Source organism: Seriola aureovittata, chromosome 1 (assembly GCF_021018895.1).
Source record: "Seriola aureovittata isolate HTS-2021-v1 ecotype China chromosome 1, ASM2101889v1, whole genome shotgun sequence".
NCBI lineage: Eukaryota > Metazoa > Chordata > Actinopteri > Carangiformes > Carangidae > Seriola > Seriola aureovittata.
This window is the reverse complement of record NC_079364.1, coordinates 24,183,595-24,208,920: the sequence shown is the minus strand read 5'-3', so window position 1 is coordinate 24,208,920 and position 25,326 is coordinate 24,183,595. Positions and strand designations below refer to the sequence as shown.

Here is a 25,326-nt window from a genome sequence, read left to right as displayed (position 1 = left end):
GAAAGTCTCATATGCGCTGTAAGTTGTGACAAAAATGATCTGATAAATGTCACAGGCTTATTTGCACTGTGAAGTTATATGTTATGATGTAGCTGTTTCTGAGACAGGAACTGTGAGGTCATATATATATATATATATATATATATATATATATATAATATATATATATATATTATATATATATATATATATATATATACTCAGAGCAGATGGGTGAAAGATCAAAATGGGGCGTGAGCCTGTGCATGTACGTATATGAGCAATATGTAGTAGGGTAATGTAAAGAAGTAGTAGTGCATGTTTTACGGACATATAGAGAGTCATAAGGACAGAAAAGAACAGAATCTTTGCTGTGACCCCCACTAAATGCTCGGGTTAAATCCAGAGGGTTATACAGTGACTGCAGAGAGGCTGTGTCTTCTTTGATTAGCTTCTCATCCTAATGTGGACGTGGGAGAGTCCGAACCTTCAGGCAGAGCAGGAGGTGAAGTCTTTGGAACCGTTCACAGCCAGAAGAGGGGATCCAGGGTGATCAAAGAAAAAGGTGAAGGGTGATATCATTCCGCCTTGAGCAGTCCTGTATACCTCCATGGAATCAACATCGGTTCCTTTTTGCTATTATCCATTCTCAATATATAACATGTGATACGCATCTGCACTGTAAGTTGCTTCTTAGGGACAGCTCCCATGAAACTGCATATGCTTCTATACATTAGGCTACTCGTGCCTTGAAGTTTGAAGAAGCCCAGTTTAGAGTACAGATTCAGAAATACACTCAACATCATGAAAGACGAAAGATTTGCTCATTCTTGGCTCGGCAAAGTGACCTGAAATAGCATATTCAAATTTACCTGACGATACAAAATAAAGTGCAAAGGAATAGAACTAATTCAGGGGAAAACATCAGTAATAACACATTATCCTTCCTTGTTACCTGGTCCTCTGCTTTACCATCGCTGCAGTTATTCAATCTTCACAAAAAAAAAAAAAAAAACGCCCAAAACCAGCCCTATTAGGGTTTTATAAAAACAAGCACTGGAGAGCAAAGAGGACATTCATTGACTTTAATGGGATGAACTGATCAACCATATCTAATAGAAATCATTGCCCCTGGCAAAAGCTGCTGTACAATTGAATTACACATGGAACACAATGCTTTTACTGCTTCTTAGAAAACTGTAATTCAATCTGTTTAGTACAGAGAAGAAACAGATAAAGTCTAAATTAAAACATTAGAAAAGTTTTGTGGTAAGTGAAATTCAAATACTCATGTGAAGCTGAAGGTAAAGGGATCTTATGTCTCTTGAAAAACGTTAAATCCAAGCACAAATCTGAGACACAAAGACATGGTCTGTCCTTTTTTACCCTCCTCATGACACAGAAAAACCTCTTCTTCCAATAAATAAACATGTCCATAGCTTATAAAGTTTAAATCAAGTTTTTTTTTTTTTACAGTATTTGATTTATGGAGGAGGTAAGTGGTCATATCATGTACAACTCTACATGGATTAATCTTAAAACCACTGTACTCCTGGCTGTCTGTTCCACTGTCAAGTCAGAAGCAGATGCACAACTTTATGGGAACTTGAGCTCATCATGCCAAGTCAACATCAAACAGGAGAGAAAGTGTTCAATTATGAAAAATCACGTGGAAGAGAGAGAGGTCACCGACTTAAAAGCTCGCATTTTATATCGTCTCTGCTGGAGAAGGCGAGTCTTATAGTTCCTTCAGAATGGGCAGTCTTCCCTCAGATGCAACTGGACAACAGCAGCATCGGGTCATGGAGAGGTGTCCCTAGATTTACCAAGTACGGAGGACAGCCTTTCAGATGCACGGCTTTAAATTGCTTTAGCAACGGTGACATATTCATATAAAAATGTATCTTTCTCATTGTTCTTATGAGTAACGTTTTAGGTAATTGTTTGATTGTTCAGCGCACAATGCGCTCGGTGCGCGCGGTGACGTAGAGAGGAATTGGCTCTGAAGTGTCTTTCACCTGACACCTGCTACAGCTGTGCATCAGACTACAGATACAATGTTTTGTCTTAATGCTCTACCTGTTTTAGTGGCTCACAATCATTAGGTCTGTCTGCTCTAGGAGGGATAATGTCACCTATTCCCAGTCAGTCCTAACCTGTATTCTTCGCTGTGCGTAACTGTTTTGAAACTTTACGCACAAACACCAAACCTTTCCAAACTCTCTGTTTCTCTTCCCTCCTCTCCAGCTCATGCACGCGGAGGTCTCTGCTGTAGTTTCGGAGGAGAACGCTCGTTTATCCGGTTTTTGTCAGCGGGATTGCCGTCCTTATTCAAGCTCACCGACTCAGACCATCAGCTCCGCCAGAACCCGCAGGGGGCCGTGAGAGCACCGGGCCAGCGTGGGCTTCGTACGCACCGCAGAGAAGATGAATATCCAGGTCTTGCCAGAACACAAGCTCTCGTCGGTGGCCCCGCTGAAACAGTGCAATGTGGAGAAAAAGGAGGTAGAACTGATACTGGTGAAGGACCAGAATGGCGTCCAGTACACCAGTTCCTCCATCATTCCCACCCCTGGCCACCACGCAGGTCCTCCCGGATCCGAGGACGAACGAGAAACTTGGGGCAAGAAAATAGACTTTCTCCTGTCCGTCATTGGCTTCGCGGTGGACCTGGCCAATGTTTGGAGATTTCCTTACTTGTGCTACAAAAATGGAGGAGGTGAGTAAACCGTGTTATTTCTGATCGATACATGCGAGTACACGGATCCTTAAACATTTAGTGAGGTCACGAAACTTGTCATAGCGTGCCACCGGGTTCAGGGACTAAATCCTTGTAGTAGTATAATAAAAATACAAGGAATGAATGGGTCGCGGAGCTACACTGCAGGTTATACTAAGTCTCCACAGTAATTTGTAGTATTCTTTTCTTCATTGATGTTCAGTCTTCTTCTAATCAGGCGTCAGGTGCCGATGCGTTTCTATTTTTTTTTACCTTCAAATGTTTCACAAAGTGTGTTGAAACCGTCTTACAAAGTAAATGTCACAGCATTGTTGTCTCTGATTAGATTTAGATTAGATTTCACTTATTTTGCTGTGTTGTTGTTCTAATTTTAGTTCCCTTAATCTCCTTGAATCGGCGTTTTAATAGTCCCAGGTGTATTGTTGAGGAAGTGCATTTAGCTTTCATGATGAAGGAAATACCTCATTTCATCAACTCATGCACATGAAAAAAGATACTGTGTAAAACATCTACTTCTTAACTGTACCATGTGAGGCAGTCAGATAGAAAAATGTGTCAATATCTCCTGGCAAATCCACAATTTGTTGCTGAACATACATTTTAAATATTCTGCAACATGTATTTGTAAATATATACACATTGAAAATACTAGTGTCCCAGCTCATGGTTACTCTGCAGGTCTGGACACAGGATAAACACCCTTATAACTAGTATAGGAAACTGAAGGTGCACTGCAATGAGCCGGGGAAAGTAATGCAGTTTTGTGTACCTGAATCACTACCAACAGGTTGTTTTATCTTCAAAGACAGGGTAAAAACTTTCTTTATACACCAATGACATTATTTTAAAATGGCTTTAATGTTGTGCCACTTTCAGTTCTTGAAATTCGTTAATAGTTAATAAGAAAGCAGTAAAGCATTCATACAGGTATGTAGATGTGTAAAACCACTATAGCTTTAAAACTGACACCTGACCTTTCACATTGTCGGGCGCTTCATGAAAAGTTTCAGCATCTACTTTTAAATTATTTTCATTATTTTCATTGAAATCTGTTTGAAATATTTGATTTTAAATATACTGTGAGGTTTTATTTGCTTGAACTAAGTAAACACTTGAAAACGTGTATGTGAGCTCTGGGGTTTCTCACTAAGTCTGAATACAAGAGAGTGACAGATTGCCAACTCGCATTGTTTTCAACACTATTGAACACTGAAGCTGCAGTGTAGTAAGACAGAGAGAGAAAAAAAAAAGTACAGTGTGTGTGGTTGAATCAACAAAGGACGGTTGTAAACGGTGTTGTTTTACCTTCAACACTCATGACAACAGAGTGCTCACTAGAAGGTGAGCTCTGTCCTCTGTTTGCCTGCGTGTCCATTCACGAGGTGAAAATCAACATGTTGTGCTGCCGTGCCCCAAAGGGTCAACTCCACCGCTGGCCTGTCAATCATATTGGCCCTCAGCAAAATGTATTCATTACTGTAGATAATGTGTCATTTGTGATGGACAATGTCAAGAACAATTCAATTATGGGAGGTCATTTCCTTGTTGGTGGATGTGCTGCTGAGGCACAGCATGAAAATAGCTGTGAGCCTTCCTGCTTATATGGTGTGTTGTTTTTCCAAGAATGTCAATCCCCTGCCAACACCACTTTTTTTTTGGTATTGTGTTTTATCAAGCACTGATTTCCATATTGAGCACCTATCCTTAAGCATTTTTCTTTTTATTGAAATAAAAATGTAAGTCACGCTCGCAAGGAATTATCTGCCAAATACTCAAAATGTAAATGTAATGTAATTATTTCTTTCTGTCTTTCTTCAGGGGCCTTTTTGATCCCCTACATTCTTTTCTTGGTCATTGCGGGGATGCCATTGTTCTACATGGAGCTTGCCTTGGGCCAGTATAACAGGGAAGGGGCAGCTACAGTTTGGAAAATATGCCCTGTCTTTAAAGGTGAACTGTGACACACACTCACACACACAGGACCCTGCATGACTGTTTTACTTCAGCCTCTCTCTAACCTCTTAAACTGTGCTACTTACTGCTCTGTCATATTTTTTTTTATTTTTATTTTTTTACTTCTCTTCAGTGTCTTGCCCTTTCATTTCATCCCTTTGCTCTTGTCCTTTCACCCTCATAGTTTCACAACTGTCACTTTTAGCTAATCTCTATGTCACATCTCCGCTCTGCATTTCCCTCTGCTTGTACCTGCAACCTTATACCCCTGTCTATGTCCGTGCAAATGTCAGTTTCAAATGAGTGAAACAAAGCCAAATCAGGATAGTGTCCATAGCACACTGAGGAACACAGTTGGAGTCAATTGAACTGCAAGCCAGTCATTAATATTCACCAGAAATCTAAAATGTGACAGCATCTAAAATATTCTTTATTACAGAGAAAATCTGACTGACGTAAAATTGTGTTGTGCAAAATTTAAACTGAGGCTTACATTGGGTTAATTATAGCAACTGGGCATTAACATGGTCTTTTTCTGCTTTGATATGGAGTTTACTACGAAGCCAAACCTGCAAAAAGCTGTTAAACTCCTCTATCTAGCATGAGATTAGTAAATCTAACAACACGTTTCTCTAAAACTAAAATTGCACATAAGACCTGGCTTTTTCTTACTTTGTAGTCTCTTATGCAGCAGATTATTATTTGATACTGTCAGATAAGCACCTCTGTCTGCACTGTTGAATCGGCACCAGTCACTGCTTTTGTTGGCTCTGGCGCTGAGGAGGGTTTGTTATCTTCCTGCCTAGAATGAGTGGGTGATGGGTTTATGGACTTCTCTGTTTTCAAGTAAGGACATTACATTCCAGTGGAGACAAAACAACACATCTCAGAATATATCAAGAAAAACCGTGGAAAGTATGCATTTACGCCCACTGGATGTGTGTGCAATGGTGTACCCTCCACCACACTGCTGAGGGAATGATATATGAACCTCATGGTGACAGTGACAATGCCAGGTGCGCAAGGCCTCAGATATAAGGCAAAAATGACAACCGTTTATCCAATCAATGTTTACAAAATTGTACAGAATTGTACATATATATGTATATATATATATATATATATATATATATATACTGTCGCCCATAAAGTTGGAATAATTTTGTTTTCAGACACAATCCTCTGTTTATTCCTATTTAAATGCATCAGTAATCACTTTTGACCAGGTGCAATGATTACATTATTTGTCCCAATTACCCAGGTGAAATGAAATAAATCACATTGTCACAATCATTTCATGGAAAAAGGAAAAAAATACTTTATTCCAACTTTATGAGCAACAGTGTATATAACACAGCTAGCAGTGGGAGATGTTCTCAGAGATGCAGCTTCGGATCAATGTTGATGAAATTATTATTACACAATGAGTTGCTTTAACCTTGCAAACCACACCTGCTATCTGTGATTTGTTGATTACATTACCATTTCTTGTGTAATGCACCTGCTTTTTTTATGGTTATGTGCAGTTATTTTCATACTGGGATGCAGCATGTATTTCTTCAAATGATGTGGAAACATTAAGTTCACATTATGAAACTTCTATAAACAGCTGACAATACATAAACTACAGCGACCTCTAAAGAGTGTGTGTGTCAAGTGAATTTGCACTTGGCTGTTGATGTGATTGAAAATCAGTAGCACAGATAGTTCGTTCCCCCTCACTAATAACCCTGTGTTCCTCAGGTGTGGGCTACACTGTGATCCTCATAGCCCTGTATGTAGGCTTCTACTACAATGTCATCATCGCCTGGTCCCTCCACTACCTGTTCTCCTCCATGACCAACGAGCTGCCGTGGCTCAAATGTGGCAACAGCTGGAACAGTCAGAACTGCACTGACCCCAAAGCCATCAACGGATCCATCCTCGGCAATGGGACTTCTTACGCCAAGTACAAGATCACCCCGGCAGCAGAGTACTATGAGTAAGTGTTTTCAAATAGTCATTTATCAGATAGTAATTTCTGTTGCTTCCATGCAACTTTCTGGCAATGATGTTATTAAGACATGACAGCTGAATCTAAACTGAGATCATTCAAAAGTCAAAAGTCAATCCATCCAGTAAATGTCACAATGCAGTGATTTTGCTCAGTGTTACATGGATAGATGCTATACTGATTAAAACTAATCATGATTGCAGAGAGATCAAAGTAAACGTAGCCACTGTCTTTGTAAGATGATCTTTGGACATTTTGTTCATTGCCTGTTTGTGGATGTTTGTTTCATTTTGGCAGCTGTGACTGACACAATGTAGCTGAGTTATTATTGTATACAGTTGACACCCAACAACAGCATCACATGGAGGTGATGCTTTCTTGTATTGTTGATGTTGTATGGGCTATAGTAGTACAGTATATATATATACCCATGGAACCACTGTCCACGTGAAGAGCTTGCCCAGTCACTGAAACGTGAGCAGAGGACTCCGAAATTATCCAGCCACAAATGTTTGCACTACAAAAGGTGTATACATAAGACGTTCAAATATCCTCTTTGAAGTGCACGAAAAAAGCTCCGTCTGTTTATACTTCAAAGACAGCCAGTTCTTCCCCAGCTTCTGTGAAGACTGACTGTGCAGCCCAGAGGAAGTCTGTGAAATGACTTGGACAATACAAGGGACACATGCTAAGCATGACGCACTGAATACATTTAGCATGCAACTTGGCCAATAGTCGAGCTCGCTAAAGTTCCACTTCCATTCTGCTGGGCTGCAGTGGCTCGTACAGTATGTTTATTTAATCAGTATCCAGGGATACCTTTTAACTCCCAGGAACCCCTCAAACTTGATCAATTCTAAGTAACAAATGCTTTAATTTAATATGAGAAGGTCCGTCACATGAATTACTACAGACTTTCAAAAAAGTAATGCAACATCGTTCAAAGAGTTGACATGATCAGTGAAAACAGCACATATTCCAGGTGGACTATTAGGCTACACTTAATAAATCATAGGAAAAAGTCAATAGATGTGCATAGACAGACACACAATAGGATACTTCAAGACAGCTCTTGCATGGGGTTAGGCTCTGCAGGGGACAATAAATCCTCCTTACAGCTAGCTTTGAGTGCAGGAGCAATGCCAAGGCACAGCATGAGTGCGGCCAACTGAGTCAACAATTCTCTTGCTTGACCTCTTACGCCCGTTTTACATCCACAAACCCTCAAGGTCCTTCAACTACCATGACCGTAGTATGCAGCAAAATTCAACAGTAAGACAAAATCTATACGTATGTAAACTTATAATTCTTTCAGTCTTATGTAGGTTTACACCTGAGATGGTTTGCTTTGCTAGTTAGTGGAGTCTGGGCTCACCAACCAGTATATAGCCTACTGTATTATTATTAAGCTTATATTCTAGCTAAGGAGTCTCACTGAGGATTTACACTTTGCATCACCAGCTGTACCTGCCCTTACTGTTCACAAAACGCCACTCATATCGCCCAGCAACATGTAACTTTTTTTTTTTTTTTTTACAAAAACTTGAGGTTTTAAGGCCCTTACAGTCGTAGCGTTAACTGTTCACTTAGCTTATATTCAAAAGTATCAACATCAGGCTCTCTGTCAGCGTAATTTGTTGCCATATCATTTTCATTACTGGCGTGCAATGAATCTTGGGATAGGTTCCACCTATTGGATCCCTCATTGCATCTTTCGGCCACATTTGAAGGAGCCTAGTTGTGCCACTGTGACGCAATCAAAAACTTTAAAACGAGCCCCAGTAGGATGCGGCCTCGGACTTGGGACACAGCTTGTAACTTTTAGAAATGTTTTCATGAACTTCAAACATAAATCATATTCTGATTTCACCCTTTAATTTATTCTCCAAAGGTTATGTAATACAAGTTCCAGTTTACACCATGCTGGTATTTGTAGCACTGAAAAATGAATACAGTCCAAATCAATATAGCTGAGAACAACAAGCTGGTGTGATTTTAACATCACATGTAAGAATTTAACAGTAACACAGTGTAAAACTCCACTGACACGATGTGGGTGATATGAAAGTGAATTTTAATTCATGTGACAGGGCTTGTTTGCAAGACGTGGAGTGGAAGGGGCCATGTGAGGACGGCCAAAACCGTGCCAAAAAACTGACCTGGAAACAAATGATCTGGGCATTTCTTTGTGATTAATTTGATAACTTGTGCAGCCACAGGAGATGAAAGAAACCTCACAGATGTTAAACGTTAAAATCACAGCATCATGTCAATTAACTTTACAGAATGAGGTCTCAGTGCTTGAAAGCATACAAATCATGGAGCAGTTAAAGCTGCCAGCGAGATGGCCGAGCAGCTACGAAAACCCCCTCTCCTCCAACACCTTCCCGACAATCGGGAATCGAGAGGGTTGGTGTCCGACAATTTTAATAACTTTCTGAAACCAACACTCACATCCACTCCAAGCAGCGAGTGACCAGAGAAAATAAGCAGGGTTCGAACTTCATTCTGTACACAGTTATTTCCGTCCCTTGTGATATGTAAGTACAGCCGAGTCTCTGTCAATTTTCAGGAATAGAAAAAAAAACAAAAAAAACTTGTCTTTATTTTATCTTTACTGTCAGATTATTTAGCTTTACTCATTTAAAAGTTTTGATGACCCAAAGCATAAAGGTTGTACAAATTTCTCAAACTTGAAATGAACATATCAACTCATTTCAAATTTAAGAAAAATAAAAATTGACACTGACAAGAATACCTACTCTTTTCATTAGCACACATCCATATCCTTTCTTCCTTTTAAAGCTAGCCTGAAGCAACCACATCTGATTTCATGTCAAGGATAACTAGACTTGATAAATAGCTCTCATTTAAACTAAAAGATCTAATTACATAGACACTTGAGAGGATTGTTTTCACTTCATTCTCACACGCAATTTAACATATTTGTTGAAATAATTACTTTTAAAACAACAAGGAGAGAATCATTTGTAATTAATTAAATAAATCAGGTTGAAATTAGATAAAACTCCTCAGCTGTGTTTTGATACTCAGGTCTTTAGTCCTTCTTATTTATTTATTTTTCACATGCCCTGTTTCTCGTCCTGTAACCAACATTAAGACCGGAATGCAGGCAATAGTGTGCCAGCCTCAAACATACAAAAGACCAACTAATGGCGGCGCTGAGTGTAAGGTTAGCAGCATAACCAGCTCGTGGAGTGACAGAAAGAGTAAATGTGTTTAGAGTAACAGGGCCAAAGGGACCTGGGCTGATGTTATGGTGAGCATTTACTGGCAGTGCACTATCAATACTATCAGATGAACAAAGAGGACTTGGGGCATTACAACAAAACACCAGACTCTAAGTTTCTCTCTTCAAATAAACTGATGTGTTCACATCACTATCTGCCTCCCCAAAGACCTTATAGCTTTGAATTTATTATCAGCCAAAAGATAAATAAATGCTGAAGACAACTCTCACAGATCCTTTGGTCCCTTCGGGTTGTATGTCTGGACATACTTCAGTTTGTGTGTTGTTGAGGGTTTTTTTTTTTTGTGTCGAGCTGTTGTGTAAGCAACCTGAGTATCAGATCCTAATCCAGTTCCGCTGTTTATCCACCCATAACATCACATGCCAACTAAATTGAATCTTTCTTGAGGAAAGTCTTTGGACAAATGTGAAGGGAACAAAAGTGCTTTTAAATGTTTTACTGCAACGCGTTGATATCCAAATAAAATACAACCCCCTCTAAGTGTTCCTCCACTCTGGATGGACATCACAGTATTTAAAACATCACATAGTCTGTCTTTGTTGTTGGACTCATGTTTGCCCATCATGAGTCCTGAACAGACAGATCTTTTTATCTACTGTGGCCTTATGGCCTTGTGAGGCCATTTCATGTAGCATTGTTTATGCCTTGAAACCGTCTTACCCAGTATTTGTGAACAATTATAACAGAAAGAAAGATTTGAAACTGTGATAGTGATTTGGAAATGGAAACCAGGATCTGCTGGCCACAACTACTGATGGCCAACCATGGCCCGTGTTGGTCATTTTTACTGTTCAAAACATATGAGCAATAAACATATATAATATAGTACCTGTAATGGGCTCAAAGATGCATCATCATCAGCAGAAAATGCCACTCTCCTACTGTAAGTGATATCGATGGATACATCAGTTTGGGAAGTAGTTTCTGATCTACCATAAAAAATGACCTCTCAAACAAAGCTTTTGCTTTGTATTGGTGTAATTTACCAAGTCTTGGATTAAATGGGAACACAAACGTGCAAAAGGAACTTCCTGATGTAGTTTTTTAGTTTCATTTTTGGGAGTTAATGGCCTTATTTGGCCTAAGTGTTTAACCTCGCTCAAACTCTCTTATTTACACTGCTTATCTTGCTTGTTTAACCAACACATAAACAGAAATGTAACAATCACAATTTGTGAGTTTGTGTATCTGTGTGCAGCACCTTTTTTAGCCTCTGTACAGGCATGACAGCACCAGAAACCTGACAATCTCACGTGACAATAAAACTTGAGGAAGCTACACACAGTCACACTGCCCTGCTGTAGTTCCTGAAGAAAGATTTCCAGCACATACGTTCTTGTAAACATGTCATTTTAAAATTTTCTGTTAATCATGGTTATAATGCTGGATATAGCTGTATTTTATTTTGATTTGGACAGAATAGCTTTTCGTCATGCTTCCAGTCTTAATCTAAACTAGGATAACCTCGTCCAGACTCCAGTTGACCACTTAATATACGTATGGGATTGATAACTACTAAAAATACTGTACTCTCTTGTATAAAGTACATTTTCTGTGGCAGTGCTCTTAAAATGAGCTGAGCATCATTTATGTTAAGTAAACTGGAGCCTTTACTGTCACCAGATGACCGGACGACATACTGACGGCAGCTTTTGGCCAGAACAATTGTATGTAACGTGTGAACTTCGCTCCTACTCCACTATTGTAAACTGAAGTTGTGCACTTCCTTCCCACTACTCAGGGCAGACATTTCAAGAATGAGCTTGAACCTGGAAGCAATATTTAGCCAGTGAAGTAAGAGACATCATTTATCTCCCCTTGTTTCATTATGTCATAATAAAACACTTTTGAACCTTTGAACGTGCTGGGCTCGAGGATAATAGCCAAACAATACCACAGGTCATTATTGACAGTTTCAAAGCATCTGTATGTAGTGGGGTGAGAGATTGTTTCATCCAGCGACACTTAGCTTTCACCTGGATACACATACTTTAGGTAAAAGATATTTAATCTAAATTAGAATTGAACAACATTTAAATGCATTGTTATCAGTGATAAACTCTGGTGATGTGACGTCATGTTTTAAGAGCATCTGTCCCATATTTCATCTCTCATCTTCACCTTGGGGAGTAGAATGTGGGACGTTTTGTTTAGGTTCTCCCAGCCACTGTGGAACCTGGGTGGGCCTGTTTGGCAAAGACATGTATAAATGTTAGGATGTAGCAAAAAAAATTACATCCCATACCACAGGAAAATCACGTTATGTCTGCCTTGTAGTATTTAAAACCGATTTGCTTGGAAAGACTTAAAATGCCTGGCTGGACCACTTATGTTCATTATCAGTATTTATTATAGTGCTATGACTCATGATGCACAGTTTTGTTATCTTTTAACAATACAATGGTATTATGTGGTCAGATTTATCCTACCGAGCTGATATGAGAGTATACAGTAGGCCTTTATCAAAATGAAAGAAGGCCTAGATATCATGATACATATTTTTTTTCTCCACACACACAGACGGGGTGTGCTGCATCTCCATGAGAGTCAGGGTATCCAGGACTTGGGCCTGCCTCGCTGGGAGTTGACCTTGTGTCTGGTTGTGGTGGTCTTCATCCTCTACTTCAGCCTTTGGAAAGGTGTCAAGTCCTCAGGGAAGGTAAAGGCCCGGACAGCCAAACAATAATATCTGCTGCTTTCTCAGTTATTTCTTCTTTTAATTGATAAAACTTAGAACTTAAATTATTTTATGGCAACTATAATATCTGTAGAGGAATTTGTAGCTAAAGAGACATTTGCACATTTTCACATTTAGGAGTCAGACAGTAAGAGAGGGGGAGTGTTGTTATTGATAGAGAGGTTCAATGAAAAACTGACGTATTTTCCCCCTTTTTCGTGTCTGTTCTGCTTGTTTATTCAGGTGGTGTACATTACAGCTACTATGCCCTACGTGGTCCTTTTTGTGTTGCTGATCCGAGGCATAACTCTACCAGGGTCCATGGACGGCATCAGGGCCTACCTCCACATTGACTTCAAGCGGCTCAACAACCTAGAGGTTAGAGACTGTGCTTGTTATCCAGAGTTGGTGATATATTTGAATGGATTGATATGGGATCGCCAGTAAATAAAAAAAGAAATGATTGTTGCTTTGAGTATGAGTATGCTAATGCTGCACAGACCTACAGTTTTGTGTTACTTGATGACCTATGGTTTTGTGTTAACCTCAGAGACTTTGAGGTTATCTATCTTACAATGTACAAGCTGTACAAGTAACATTTATGTCAGAGTTGACAGATTTAGAAAGCCCTCTTTCTATGTTAACTGCAATTCATTGGGCGGAGCGTCTCGAGCTCTGAGGGTTAAAGGCTAGATTCCCACTGGTGCCTCCCATGCTAAATGTATGTGCAGGACATGAATGAATGTACTGTATACATGCATACTTAAGATATTATCTACATGTGTTAAGGGTTGAGACACACACACACACACACACACACACACACACACACACACACACACACACACACACACATATATATACAGTATAACTCACAAATAAAGAAAACCAACATTTATATTTAGGTCACTCCCTGTCTGTGAGGTATTTTAGCCTGGAAGTGATTTCTTATTTCTCTTTTATCTTTGCTGTAGGTGTGGATTGATGCTGCCACCCAGATATTCTACTCACTAGGAGCAGGATTTGGTGTGCTCATTGCATTTGCCAGTTATAACAAATTTGACAACAACTGCTACAGGTAAGAGTTTGCTCTGTATTTGTGATTTTTGAAGCCCACAGCAAACATAACATCCTGATGCTGTTAGGCGGTTGGCTGTTTGCAACATGTAACTGGATCACGAAGCAGCAGAGGTGATGCTAATCTGCCCAGCTGACCCCAGTGGCCAGGTGTTATCAGAAAAGATAAAGTACAGGCCAGGAAGGGTTGCCAGATTATAGCCAAAGGCTGTATGTTGACTGGTTTGTCATAGTGCTGCTCTTCCTCAGAAAAAGCAGGCGTGAGGTTGGCTAATCTCTTCAACATTAATAGGTGGCAGTAGTGCTGTTTGTGGCAGCTGCTAGCAGCAAAACAACACTTTAACCTGTTGTGGTTGTAAATTGCAGACAAAACATATCTCGCTGTGGTTACACGAAATCTCTGCAGCAGCTAAGTGCAATACCCTAACTAAGAAATGAAATGGTTCTTATCAAATAAATAAATGATCTGCCAACAGGTGAAATATACTGCAAAGGGACATCACAAAAGCTTCCAAGCTAAATCTAAAGCTGAATCAGTGCTGTGCTGTATGTCATAAGCATTAAGCATTGAAATCTGAACCAGTTAAAAGGCAGCAGCAAAGAAGACCTGGTGACTTTAGAAAAACACAGACATTTGTTTGAATATCCACACAGATCTGCAACAGACAAATTGAGCAAAAATTTTAGCTAAATTTTAAATAATCACCAAATTTTACTGTAATGAATGTTTATTTTTGTCATATATATGGTTTAAGTGAGGCACAGTCTCTTGTGATGTGTGTAATGTCCTGACCAGACTGAAGAGCCGGACTGAATACAAACTGAAAAGGTTCTATCACAGCGTACACACAATACATTAAAACGAGAAAGATCAGAGGGAGGAAAATGCTTTGGTGAGAGGTTTCTACTTCCTCAGCTCAGGAGGTGGCTGAGGTCAAGTTGACCTTGATCATTCTGTCAGACAACCACACGTGTGTGGCCACAGAATAACACACTAATTACCGCTCAAACCACCAACCAGGAGCAGAGAAGAAAAGCCGCTCATTAACCTGAATATCCCCTCTAAAATACAGTGTCTGGCTGAAGATCAACTCATGGGAAAACTTAAAAGATATCAAGTAACACATGGCCCCATTTTGACTTTACTTATGTGACCCAGTAGAATGGAAAATTGACTTCAACTATCACACTTGAATTACTATTAACAGCAACACTGATTTTAGCAGTGGCAATGATAAAGCAACAATGATAGTAACACAAACAGTGTAGTAAGTTAGTGTACCCCATGCCAAGCTACAAATAAAAACACAAATTTAGAAAACTACAAATGGAAAATGTATACATAAGGGAGTAATGCTTTCTTTGCAACTTGTTGCGTATTTTCTTTTCTCCAGGGACGCTCTCCTGACCAGCACTGTGAACTGCATCACCAGTTTCTTCTCAGGGTTTGCCATCTTCTCTGTGCTTGGATACATGGCTTACAAACATGGGGTGAGAATAGAAGATGTGGCAACAGAGGGTAAGCATATTTTTCTTTCGCACTTGCTATGAAATGAAACGGGAATATTATATTTATATATTTGGTCATGCATGCAATTTTCCGCCTTGTACACATACTATATTGTTTGGAAAGTCATAACTTTTTGTGTATGCATGTTTTTGTGTGTGTGTGTGTGCGTGTGTACAGGGGCAGGATTGGTGTTTATCATCTACCCTGAGGCGATTTCTACACTGCCTGGCTCAACATTTTGGGCTATTGTGTTCTTCATCATGTTGCTGACTTTGGGCATTGACAGCTCGGTGAGTCCCAAAAACCGTTAAGACTGTGATATAGGATAGATCTTATCCTTATAACCACAAGTAGGAATCTTTTTAGTTGGATGGACTGGACAGAGACCCTGCTCTATACGTGGATAGATTATGATAAGATACACAAAAAGTAAATATTTCAAAAGTTTTCATGTAGTACATGGATAAATGCACAAATACATGAATAAAATGCAATTTAACTGATGAAATATATGCACACATACACCATATGCTTGTAAAATACTGGATATAGGTTTGCACAGTGCTTCAGCTTGTACAAAGGTTCAGACATTGATAAAATATCTTTAGAAAAAAGTTCTTCATCTTAAACAAGGCTAGATTTGCCCTGGTTTTGAATCAGAGCTAAGAGAAACAGTGCTACATATACTGTGCATGTACAGAACAGACCAGACACTGTGTATGTCAAGACCCCTTGGTAATGATAGTAATGATATCCATGTATCATGTTATAAGACCTTCGTAACTAGGTTGCCCATTAAACTTTATTATCTGTTGGAAAACAATGCTCATTGCACACTCACTGTCCAAGTATGTTTCTGAGAAACAGATTATTTAATCAAAGCACCATTTTGCTTTGATGATGTGAGATTACCATGATTTATAATGTGAACAATTAGTCTGCTATGACGTGGAAATAACGTAGCAGAATGTCTTCTGAATCAAGCCTACTAAATAACAATGTCAAGCGTTGTTTATACTTCCCCTCCTGGAAGCAGTCTTTCTAATTGTTCTGGATGATGTTAAAATAGTCTGTAACTGTAACAAATAAGTACCATTAACATGAATAAACATGCAGGCTGACTTTATTAAGTTTTATTCAACAAGATAATACCTGTGTCTTTCATATTTGAGACATTGTTTGCCAACTGCTCAGTGAGCCCAAATAATAAAGTGGATGAGAGAGGACACCCTCATCCAGCACCTCTGTGGAGTGTAAAACTGTAAACCAATTAGATTCTTAATGAATGATGTCATGGTGAGGGGAAGTTGTAGAATTTAAATAATAAAAGTAAACATGGGTAAACTATGTTTCATTGTCTGTGGCAACAAAAACTGCCTTTTGTGACATTTCAAAAGCTGTAAGCAGTAATTTAACCAAACATCCTCACAATAGACTCACTCAGATGCTAAATAAACAAAGGGCAGTCAAACTCTGTCAGCAAATGTCCCGGAGTAATTAACTTATTCTTTCAAATCATTTGTCAAGCAGATCAGATGAAGACCATGTCAGTATGACATACGCTAATGTGCTAGTTATGTGTACTTTATTGTATCGTATCTTCTATTATTATCCTTGTACTGTTATGGTGAGGTAGGATCAAGGACACCCTGGCTGGATGATAAAGTTCTATTCAATTTGTCAAAATTGAAAGCAAGAGATTGCAAAATGAGCCATCTAACTGTAACTTTTGTTGGATATTAAAAAGTTACATTTACAGATGCCAATCATACTCTGAATTTTGAATTATTGTACATCAAAAATGACATTTTCATTCACTTTAAATGTCTCTAAATGCACATATGCAGTAATGTTTTTAGACATGCCTTTCAAAAATTCATCTGAGCTGTTCACTGTTTTTAAATGAGTGATGTTCAATACTATTTTCACTAATACTCCTTGTTATTTATGACTGCATAACACAGTATACATATATTATGTATAGTTCAATAAATAGGTTCAGTATACAGTACTGTATGTATCAGCATACTTATGCATACTTTAAAGTGCAGTGATCACAATTTGGATTTTAATTTCAGGATCTAAAGGGGTTTCTGAGTGTCATGTCTCTGTCTTTGTCCATTAGATGGGTGGCATGGAGGCAGTCATCACAGGCCTGACGGATGACTTCAAGATCCTCAAGAGAAACAGGAAACTCTTCACCTTCGCCACAGCCTTTGGAACCTTCCTGGTCGCCCTGTTCTGCATTACTAATGTCAGTATCAAGTGCTGTAAGGTTATGCTCAATACATGAATGAAGTACATGATTAAAGTCCCACTTTCAACATAATAGAATATTTTGCTTTGCACTCTCACTCAGCCACGATAGCGAATATGTACAAATATGGTGCATTGAAGAACCAGTACGAACTTGGCTGTTGGACAAAAGTAAATATTGTTTTAACATATATTAAATCAGTAATATACTTAAAGTAGGGGTAGTATGCACTGTAAAAACATAATAAATTTAAACTGCATGTCACCACCTACTAAAGTACTAGAGTCTCATGATACTATGTCATCACAGAAAAATTGCTCAAAAATGTCAAAGAACTCTTTCAAACAAGCCGTTACATCACACTCTGATAAATAATTGGAATTCAATTAAAGCTGTGTCCAGGGAGCTAACGATTATTTTTCTCTGCAGTCACTATTCATTCACATCGTCTCAGCACTAAGGAGAAACGCTCACCGATTACATAAATACAGTCTCTGGAAGACAGGAAGATATTATGTTAGTGATTCACATGGTTTTCTTCCCTTAAATCAAATCAATAAAAATGATTGAGAAAGTGAATGATGCCTTTCCCATGCTAGATACAGAGTGTACCACTCAGGATACAAATCATGTGAGGCTGGTCTACGCTCAGAGGTCAACTCTTCAAAGTGCAAACATGCATATAGATATTATGTCTGAGAGACCGTGGCTTATTGTCTACTTACAGAGGTCCACTTATCTTCAAGGGTGAAGATTTATACACCACACACACACATTCAAAATTCTCTCTGTTTCTTTTCTTCTCTGTAGGGTGGGATCTACGTGCTGACCTTGTTAGATAAGTATGCAGCAGGGACTTCTATACTGTTTGGTGTGTTGGTCGAGGCCATTGGCGTTTCATGGTTTTATGGTAAGAACTTAAGTACTTTGGCACTAAATTATTTCTTTAAAATTACTACACTTATATTATGAACATATTTTCCCACTTTAAATGACATTAGCTACATTACTTTTTTTTTGTAATGACATTCAAAATGACAATGAAATTAACTGAAACATCTTAGACCCTCACCCATTCTCACCCTCTTGATATAATCTTTAGGAAAAAAACACTGACACTTATGTCTGCAGATGTAGTTGGATATTGAAGGTGGAAAAAGAAGACAGAGGGCCAAGTTAATAAAAAACCTTACTAAATGATGAACACCAGGATCAGAGAATCAGGTTTAGTGATTGTAAGTTATGTGGTGTACTCAGTTTCACTTCTGCAGGACAAACAGCAAGTTGTGATGAGTTATGTTTAATAGTTTGTCAGCTTTATCTCTGTGTCCTCTCACATATGCAGTACAGAGCAGGATCAACTACAAGACAAAAAGGTTGCAAAGAAAAAAAAAAAGGCCCAAGGAAATGAACGAAAGGACACGTAATAAAACTGCATGCTGGAATACATAGCAGACCTATTGTGTCTAAACTATCCAGCTTAGTCAATCTTGTCTTCCTCAGAAAGGGGAAGGTTCAATCGCAGAGAAACAAAGAGAAGAAACTTAGAAGCGGCCTATGTCAAAAGGGCAAATCATCCCATGGCGGGCAAATTGTGCAACCGGATAAAAAAAACAATAAATATGGGTAACCGCATTGGGAACCTTGATAAGATAATGAAGCTAATAGATGAAAAACACGATGCATTAAGTCAGCCCAGGTCAGACGAGAAAAAAATATCTGTGGACTACGAGGGTGTAGACCATCATGTGTTGCGTTCCCTCCTACCGTCCGCTGAGACTGCATACTTGGCATGAAGAACTTGCTGTAGCCTACTCTGGTTGAATGTTGAATGTGTCTTAACTTTACTCCCCACAGTAACCTTTGCTGTGTAACTTATGCTCTCTCCAGGTGTGGACCGCTTCAGCGAAGATATTGAGCGAATGATGGGATTCAAGCCAGGTCTCTACTGGAGGCTGTGCTGGAAATTTGTCAGCCCAGCTTTTCTTCTGGTGAGAGGAATAAAGAACATTGAAGTAGCTATATTTAGGGCTATGCTTTCCTGGGCAGGAATAATGTAGTGTAATGCTGTCAGGAAAAACTGTATCTGTCATTCATAAATGCTTGCAAGCTGTATAACGGAATCACTTACTCCAGCATGCTGTAGTTTAATGCTGGCCAACTCAGCTGTAAGATTTAACACAGAATCCGAATTTTAATTGCACCCCCATCAGAATCAAGAGCTAAAGTACATTAAATTAATAGTTTGGGTGACACACAGGGAAATAGACAGAGGCCCATATTTGAATCATGAGCAGAGGTCCTTCTGGCTTCTTCCCAGAGGGAAGGTGGGACGAGGTGGATAGTTTGAACCTTGTGTGCCTCCCGGCAAATTTCTCACTGGCCGGTGAAATAAGTGGCTTGTGACTCCACATGCATTAGAGGAAGCACATGGCAGAGTCCACTGTTTGTCCAGGGGTGAGTGCAGAAAGCCACGTGCTTCCTTTAATACAAATGGTTGTCGGCATCCTTCTCTAGACAACGGTGGAAATGATCGTTCCATATTGTATACATCCTTAACCAAAATTGACAATTTAATGGAGAGCAACAACTACATGTGTCGTCTCTGTTATAGTAAGTGAGCATTTTCATCATGTACCATCGTGTTAACAACATTGGAGATGTGTAAAGTGATTGAGAAAATAATGATTCAACAGCACACCTTACCAATCATATTCCACTTCATCCAGCCTTTTTTCATCCGTGGATGGTTGTGCACTTGAAAATACCTAGTGTACTTATGCTCTCACTGTCCATGTGCACATGAAGCAGTGCTTTGTGCTGGACATTGTGTCTGCCGGCAGGTAAAAACAAGGCCCTACAAATCTGAAGTCCTGCCCTTACAAGTCCTGCTGCTTCTAACACTCAACTAGACCAAATGAATTTAATTACTGACCGTTATCTTCTGCCCTCCACATTTACGTAAACAGGACTAAACATGTTTGCATCAACATTTCTAACAAACAGCAACTCCTTAACAAAGCTGACATTTTTCCTGTACAAAGTAGACTGCTATGGTCTTAGGTAGTCAGAAAAAAAGAGCGAGATACTGACCTCTCTATGATACATGATATTGAAATGATGTTTCTGAGGGACAGAGTGCAGGTTGTTCAGTCATGAATTCAGTCTAGAACAGGTGAATCAGGTTACAGAAAGGGGGAAGAGTTTATTACATTGTACACAGACGCCCAACTCAATTCAGTTTCATAAATAAAAACTTTAAAAGACATTACAGAGGGACTTTGATAGGGGGTGTCTGTTCTGATAAAGATGTTTCAGTTCTTGGCCTGGGTTTCACTGTGTCTGTTTTGCTCTTTTTTTCATGTTCCCTCAGTCGCTCTCTCTCTCTCTCTCTATCTGTCTCTCTCTCTTTCTATCTCTCTATCTCTCTCTCGCTTTAAATATCATGACTTCTACCATTACAAACAGCAACACAAATAGATGTAACACGCTCATAATCTGTGTGTTTCTCTTTTTCTTCCCTTTCCTTTCTCCTCCCTTTCACAGTTTGTGGTAATAGCCAGTACTGTGACATCGTCAGGCCTGAAGTATGATGAATACACCTTCCCTAACTGGTCCAATGTAGTTGGCTGGGGCGTGGCCATGTCCTCTATGCTCTTTGTACCATTCTACGCTATTTATAAATTCCTCAGCGTACCAGGAACGTTCAAAGAGGTCAGTATCCACACACGTTTGTCACAAAGGTTGATAAAATACATTTAACCTGCTTTCTAAGAGCTATTTAATTGATATTTGAGAAGTCATGAACTTAAATTTCTGTCAAGACGATCACTGAAGAGGAGGATATTATGGTAACAACAATTACAACTGACACAAGCACTTTGTGAAAACATTTTGCAAGGGTACATGGTATAAATACAACAGGATGCCACGCAGTGGAAATGGACCTTGCATAACAGTAGCAAAATGTAATCAGCTGTAAACAGTACAGTTCAGGCTAAAGGACTTACAGTTTGTTCTTTTTTTTTGAAAAAACTTGAAAACAAGTATCTGATTTTGGACCAAACATTCCTGACACTGGCACTGTGAGAACACTTTGAAATGAAATGAGTGCTTCAAAAAAATTGAGAGTTTATGATCGTAATCATCAAAGCACCGGAGAGCTATTTTCATCACTCAGCAGAGTGAAGTGTCAGCTCCACTCTACTGTAATAACTCCCACAACCCATTGGTACTGAGGGTTGAAGGTTCTTTGCAGGTTCTCAGGACGCAAGTTTGTCCTGTTGCTGCCAATCAAATTTTAGCTGCATCTCTAAAGTTGTTGATAGGAATTCCTCACAGGTTCCAAAAAGCATTGGTGTCACTAATTTGAGATAAAGTCCATAATTGACTGTTTTACTTACATCTGTTTGCATTCCCTCTTCCATCTCAAGTAGTATGTGGACTCTTTGACTCCCCTGAGAATATGCACATGTGAAAAGTAATCTAAGAAGATAATCAATTTATTATTAATTAAGAAATGAAAAGAGTGTACACTACTTCTCAAAAGTTTAAGAACACGCCCATTTTTTTCTGTTTTCATTGTAACTTAAACAGCTAAAGTCCAGTGCACAACCTCAAACAAAAGTAGTTAACAGCCTGAGAAAAATAAAGTTATGTCACCAAAAACTGAAAAAGTAAATTTCATATAGAACGAGCCTTTTTCAGGATTAACTTACAGCTTTTCTGCAGCAACGGAAATAAACCAACCAAACAATTCCTACAGGTGCCAACCTTTGTCGATGACTTACAAACCCTCTGTCTGCACAGAAGCAGTGTTGGAACAAACTGTGTCACTAAACCCTCTGATGCATTATCAGGACAGCACTGCACTGCAGGAAGTAGTACTGTACGTTGCTATCAGCATGGTGAGAAAAAGACTGGTAACAAGGGCAGACAGACTGGTTGGTCAGGGATTCATCCTACAGCAAGATAAGGACATAATGACAAAACTTAAAAACCTGTAAAACCTGAGCTATCATAAATGTATCATAAACAGTTTTGAGATTTTTTTTTAAGATTTATGCACAATGTTGTGAGCTAAGTGTTGAGAATGTGATGTGTTATAATGACTTGTTTTTGCAGAGGATAGCCTATTGCATCACTCCAGAACATGAACATCATTTGGTGGCTGAAGGAAATGTGCGGCAGTTTAAAGTAAGGGCAAATTTTTCATCTTTTCTAACAGTGGTAATTTGAACTGGCTGAGAGGCCACAATGAATCTGGATTTTAACATGTGAAGTGATTTGTGCACCGTGACTGACTACTGCTAATTTGAAGAGTAGGCAAAAAGACAGTGATGATACTTTTGGGTGTATGTGTTTATGATAACAACTTCTCTTAAAAAAAAAAAAAACTGGAATAAAATACATTTGAAATCAAGTCACAAAACATACTCAAGGCTTCCTTTTGTTTTCCAGCTCAGTCATTGGTTGGCCATCTGATGACAAATACAAAGAATTCCCTCATCCATCCTCACATCTGGTGTTTGGACCTGTGTGCCGCCACACAAGGAGAGCAACAGACTTCAACCTCTCTCTGCAGTCCCCTCTCCTGTGCATTTACCACCCAAGGCCTTTGTTGTCAACAGCGGCTTCAAGCACTTTGATTTCAGAGTTATGCCCCTTAGCATTATAAAATAATTCTACAGCTTTGGCTCATAAGGGAGGGGCATCCCATGGGGAAAATGTACTGTTATTTGCCCATGGACATCATTATGGTTTTTATATACTATTTTAGTTATTATAATACTATTTAATTTTTTATAGTTTGTGATGTGAGATTTATCTCTTAGAAGGGATAGAAACTAAAATAAAAACCAAAACAATCCCTTGTCCCTGTGTGTTACTATACAGGAGACCAAGATATTTCCATTTTTAAGCTTATTTTTAAGCCTGTGATTATTTATTATTAGTGTCACCTGCTGTCACTCTGTTGGCTGAGTGGCTTATTTGTGTCAGTGCCTTATCAAGCGAGACACTCCATGTTTCTTACATAAAAGAACTGCGTTGACTCAGGAACCCACTAAATCAAACCACAGACTGTGGATGGCTAAGCTCGGCTTTGACCTTGTTCTTTGATATTCAAATCAGAGAGCTGGGAGTCAACAGACCATCAAGGTCAAGCTTCTGAGCAAAGAGAAAACAGGCCTTATATAATGCTTTTGTGTCACATTGTGTTACAGAAAAGGGAATAATGCATGCATCACTCCAAAGCTTTAAAATAAAAATAAAAAAAAAAAAAAACTGAGGCAGGCTTCATTCACCTCTCACAGCCAGGCCTTGATCTAAAAGAAAGATTAAGCCTGAACCTGGTTGGTGTCTGGCTGCTCACTTAAGATGAAGGGGGAAAAATTCAGCAAAACAAATGGCGTAACTGTTACAAACAGTTTTGTGTTATTGTTGTGTGGCTTTTACTTTCCAAATTTCCGTCTGTTCAGTGCTTCTAAGGAATATATGTGGCTTTTCCTCTGGAGACAGAAAGAGAGAGAGAGAGAGAGAGAGAGAGGGAGAGAGTGCGTGTGTGCGTGTATTCAGATTTTGTTGCCAGCCATACAGTGTTGCTGTTAGAGTACAGCACATGGAAGAGTGACAGCTGTAAAATGCCTCTTTCACTGCACTCTATATTGACTATTATGTTAAGTGCATGACAACAACTCATCAACATCTTGTGATGTTCCTCTTTTTCATCACCATAGTAGTGCCAATATGTTCCTTCGGGAATGTTTTTAATTATCTTCTTCTGTTTTCTCTCTTTTTTTTTATTTATTTGAATGAAGTTGAAGTTGAATTTTAACCTTGAATCATAACAGAACACCCTTACTGAAAGGAATAAAGCCACAAAGAAAAAAACAAATATATGTGGAGTATGTAAGAAGATATAAAAAATATATAAATATATTCTTTTGTTATATCTAATCTTGTATTTATCAAATTGTTTATAACAAAACGTGAATGTAAAGTATTTTAAACGTAACTGTCCACAGTCATAACATCGTGTTTGATGTATAGCTAAGATTAACTATTTAGAAAAAATATTCTTCAGTGTAACCCTGGGTTACTTTGTCACATACCAATGTGAACAAAAACACCTGGGCTTTCCTGGACTATGTTTACAAAAATACTGTGTACAATACCAATGTCCTGTTGAACGTGAGTGACAACTATCTATGAAGAAGTCTGGAGTATTCACACTATGATAATAAAGAATTTCTTCTACACACAAACTTGAAGGCCATATGTTGTGATTTTACATCATTTTTCAGAGACTTTCAGTCTTTTCTTGATTTTGTGATCACCTTTGCAGATGTCATTGCTTTGATCTTTATATTATACACACAACAAAATATTAATAGACAGTGAACAAAAAAAGAAGGATCACAATCGATGCAGCAAGGCCAGAGATGCCCACTTTTTTTATTCCATATATTCTTCTCCCTTGTCAAAACCTGGCACCTGCATTACCCACAATGCAAATCTAACTGCTGACAGTTTGGCTGGTGATTCGGGTGTATTATAGTAGCAGCTAATGTCACCTTGAGCTGCTAGCGTCAAGCAGAGATGAGGAGCAGGCTACAGATTTCTGTTGAGCTCAATTCTGTTAAACTCCACCCCCCCCTCAGATATTTTCTACTTTCAGAGTTGTGTTTTCAGCCACAACTGACTTTGCCTCAAGAGACATAGCCGATCACTTGAGGCAGTTTTTTTCAGATTTTTCACAGCTCCCTCTGGAGCCGCAAACAGCTTTGTACACCTTTTTTCCATATAGTAATACTACCCAAGAGCTGCAAACACACTTTGATGTGTAAAATCAGTGGTGCTCCCCTTTA

General features: G+C 38.9%; 1 protein-coding gene across 2 annotated transcripts; it reads left to right on the top strand.

The window, feature by feature from the left end:
• The first annotated feature begins 1,118 nt into the window (after positions 1-1,118).
• Positions 1,119-24,707, top strand: slc6a2 (solute carrier family 6 member 2). 2 transcript variants are annotated; one of them, XM_056400695.1, is made up of 15 exons: positions 1,119-1,808; positions 2,227-2,698; positions 4,538-4,669; positions 6,416-6,653; positions 12,458-12,596; positions 12,858-12,992; positions 13,589-13,692; positions 15,086-15,210; positions 15,379-15,491; positions 17,327-17,455; positions 18,269-18,368; positions 19,349-19,449; positions 21,005-21,172; positions 22,583-22,654; positions 22,919-24,707. In XM_056400695.1, exons 2-15 carry the CDS (start codon positions 2,407-2,409, stop codon positions 22,940-22,942), a joined length of 1,872 nt encoding a protein of 623 aa, XP_056256670.1. In that variant the 5' UTR covers positions 1,119-1,808; positions 2,227-2,406; the 3' UTR covers positions 22,943-24,707. The 2 variants fall into 2 exon arrangements, with proteins under 2 accessions (XP_056256670.1, XP_056257455.1); XM_056401480.1 differs by having other exon boundaries at positions 1,119-1,858.
• Positions 24,708-25,326: the final 619 nt, after the last annotated feature.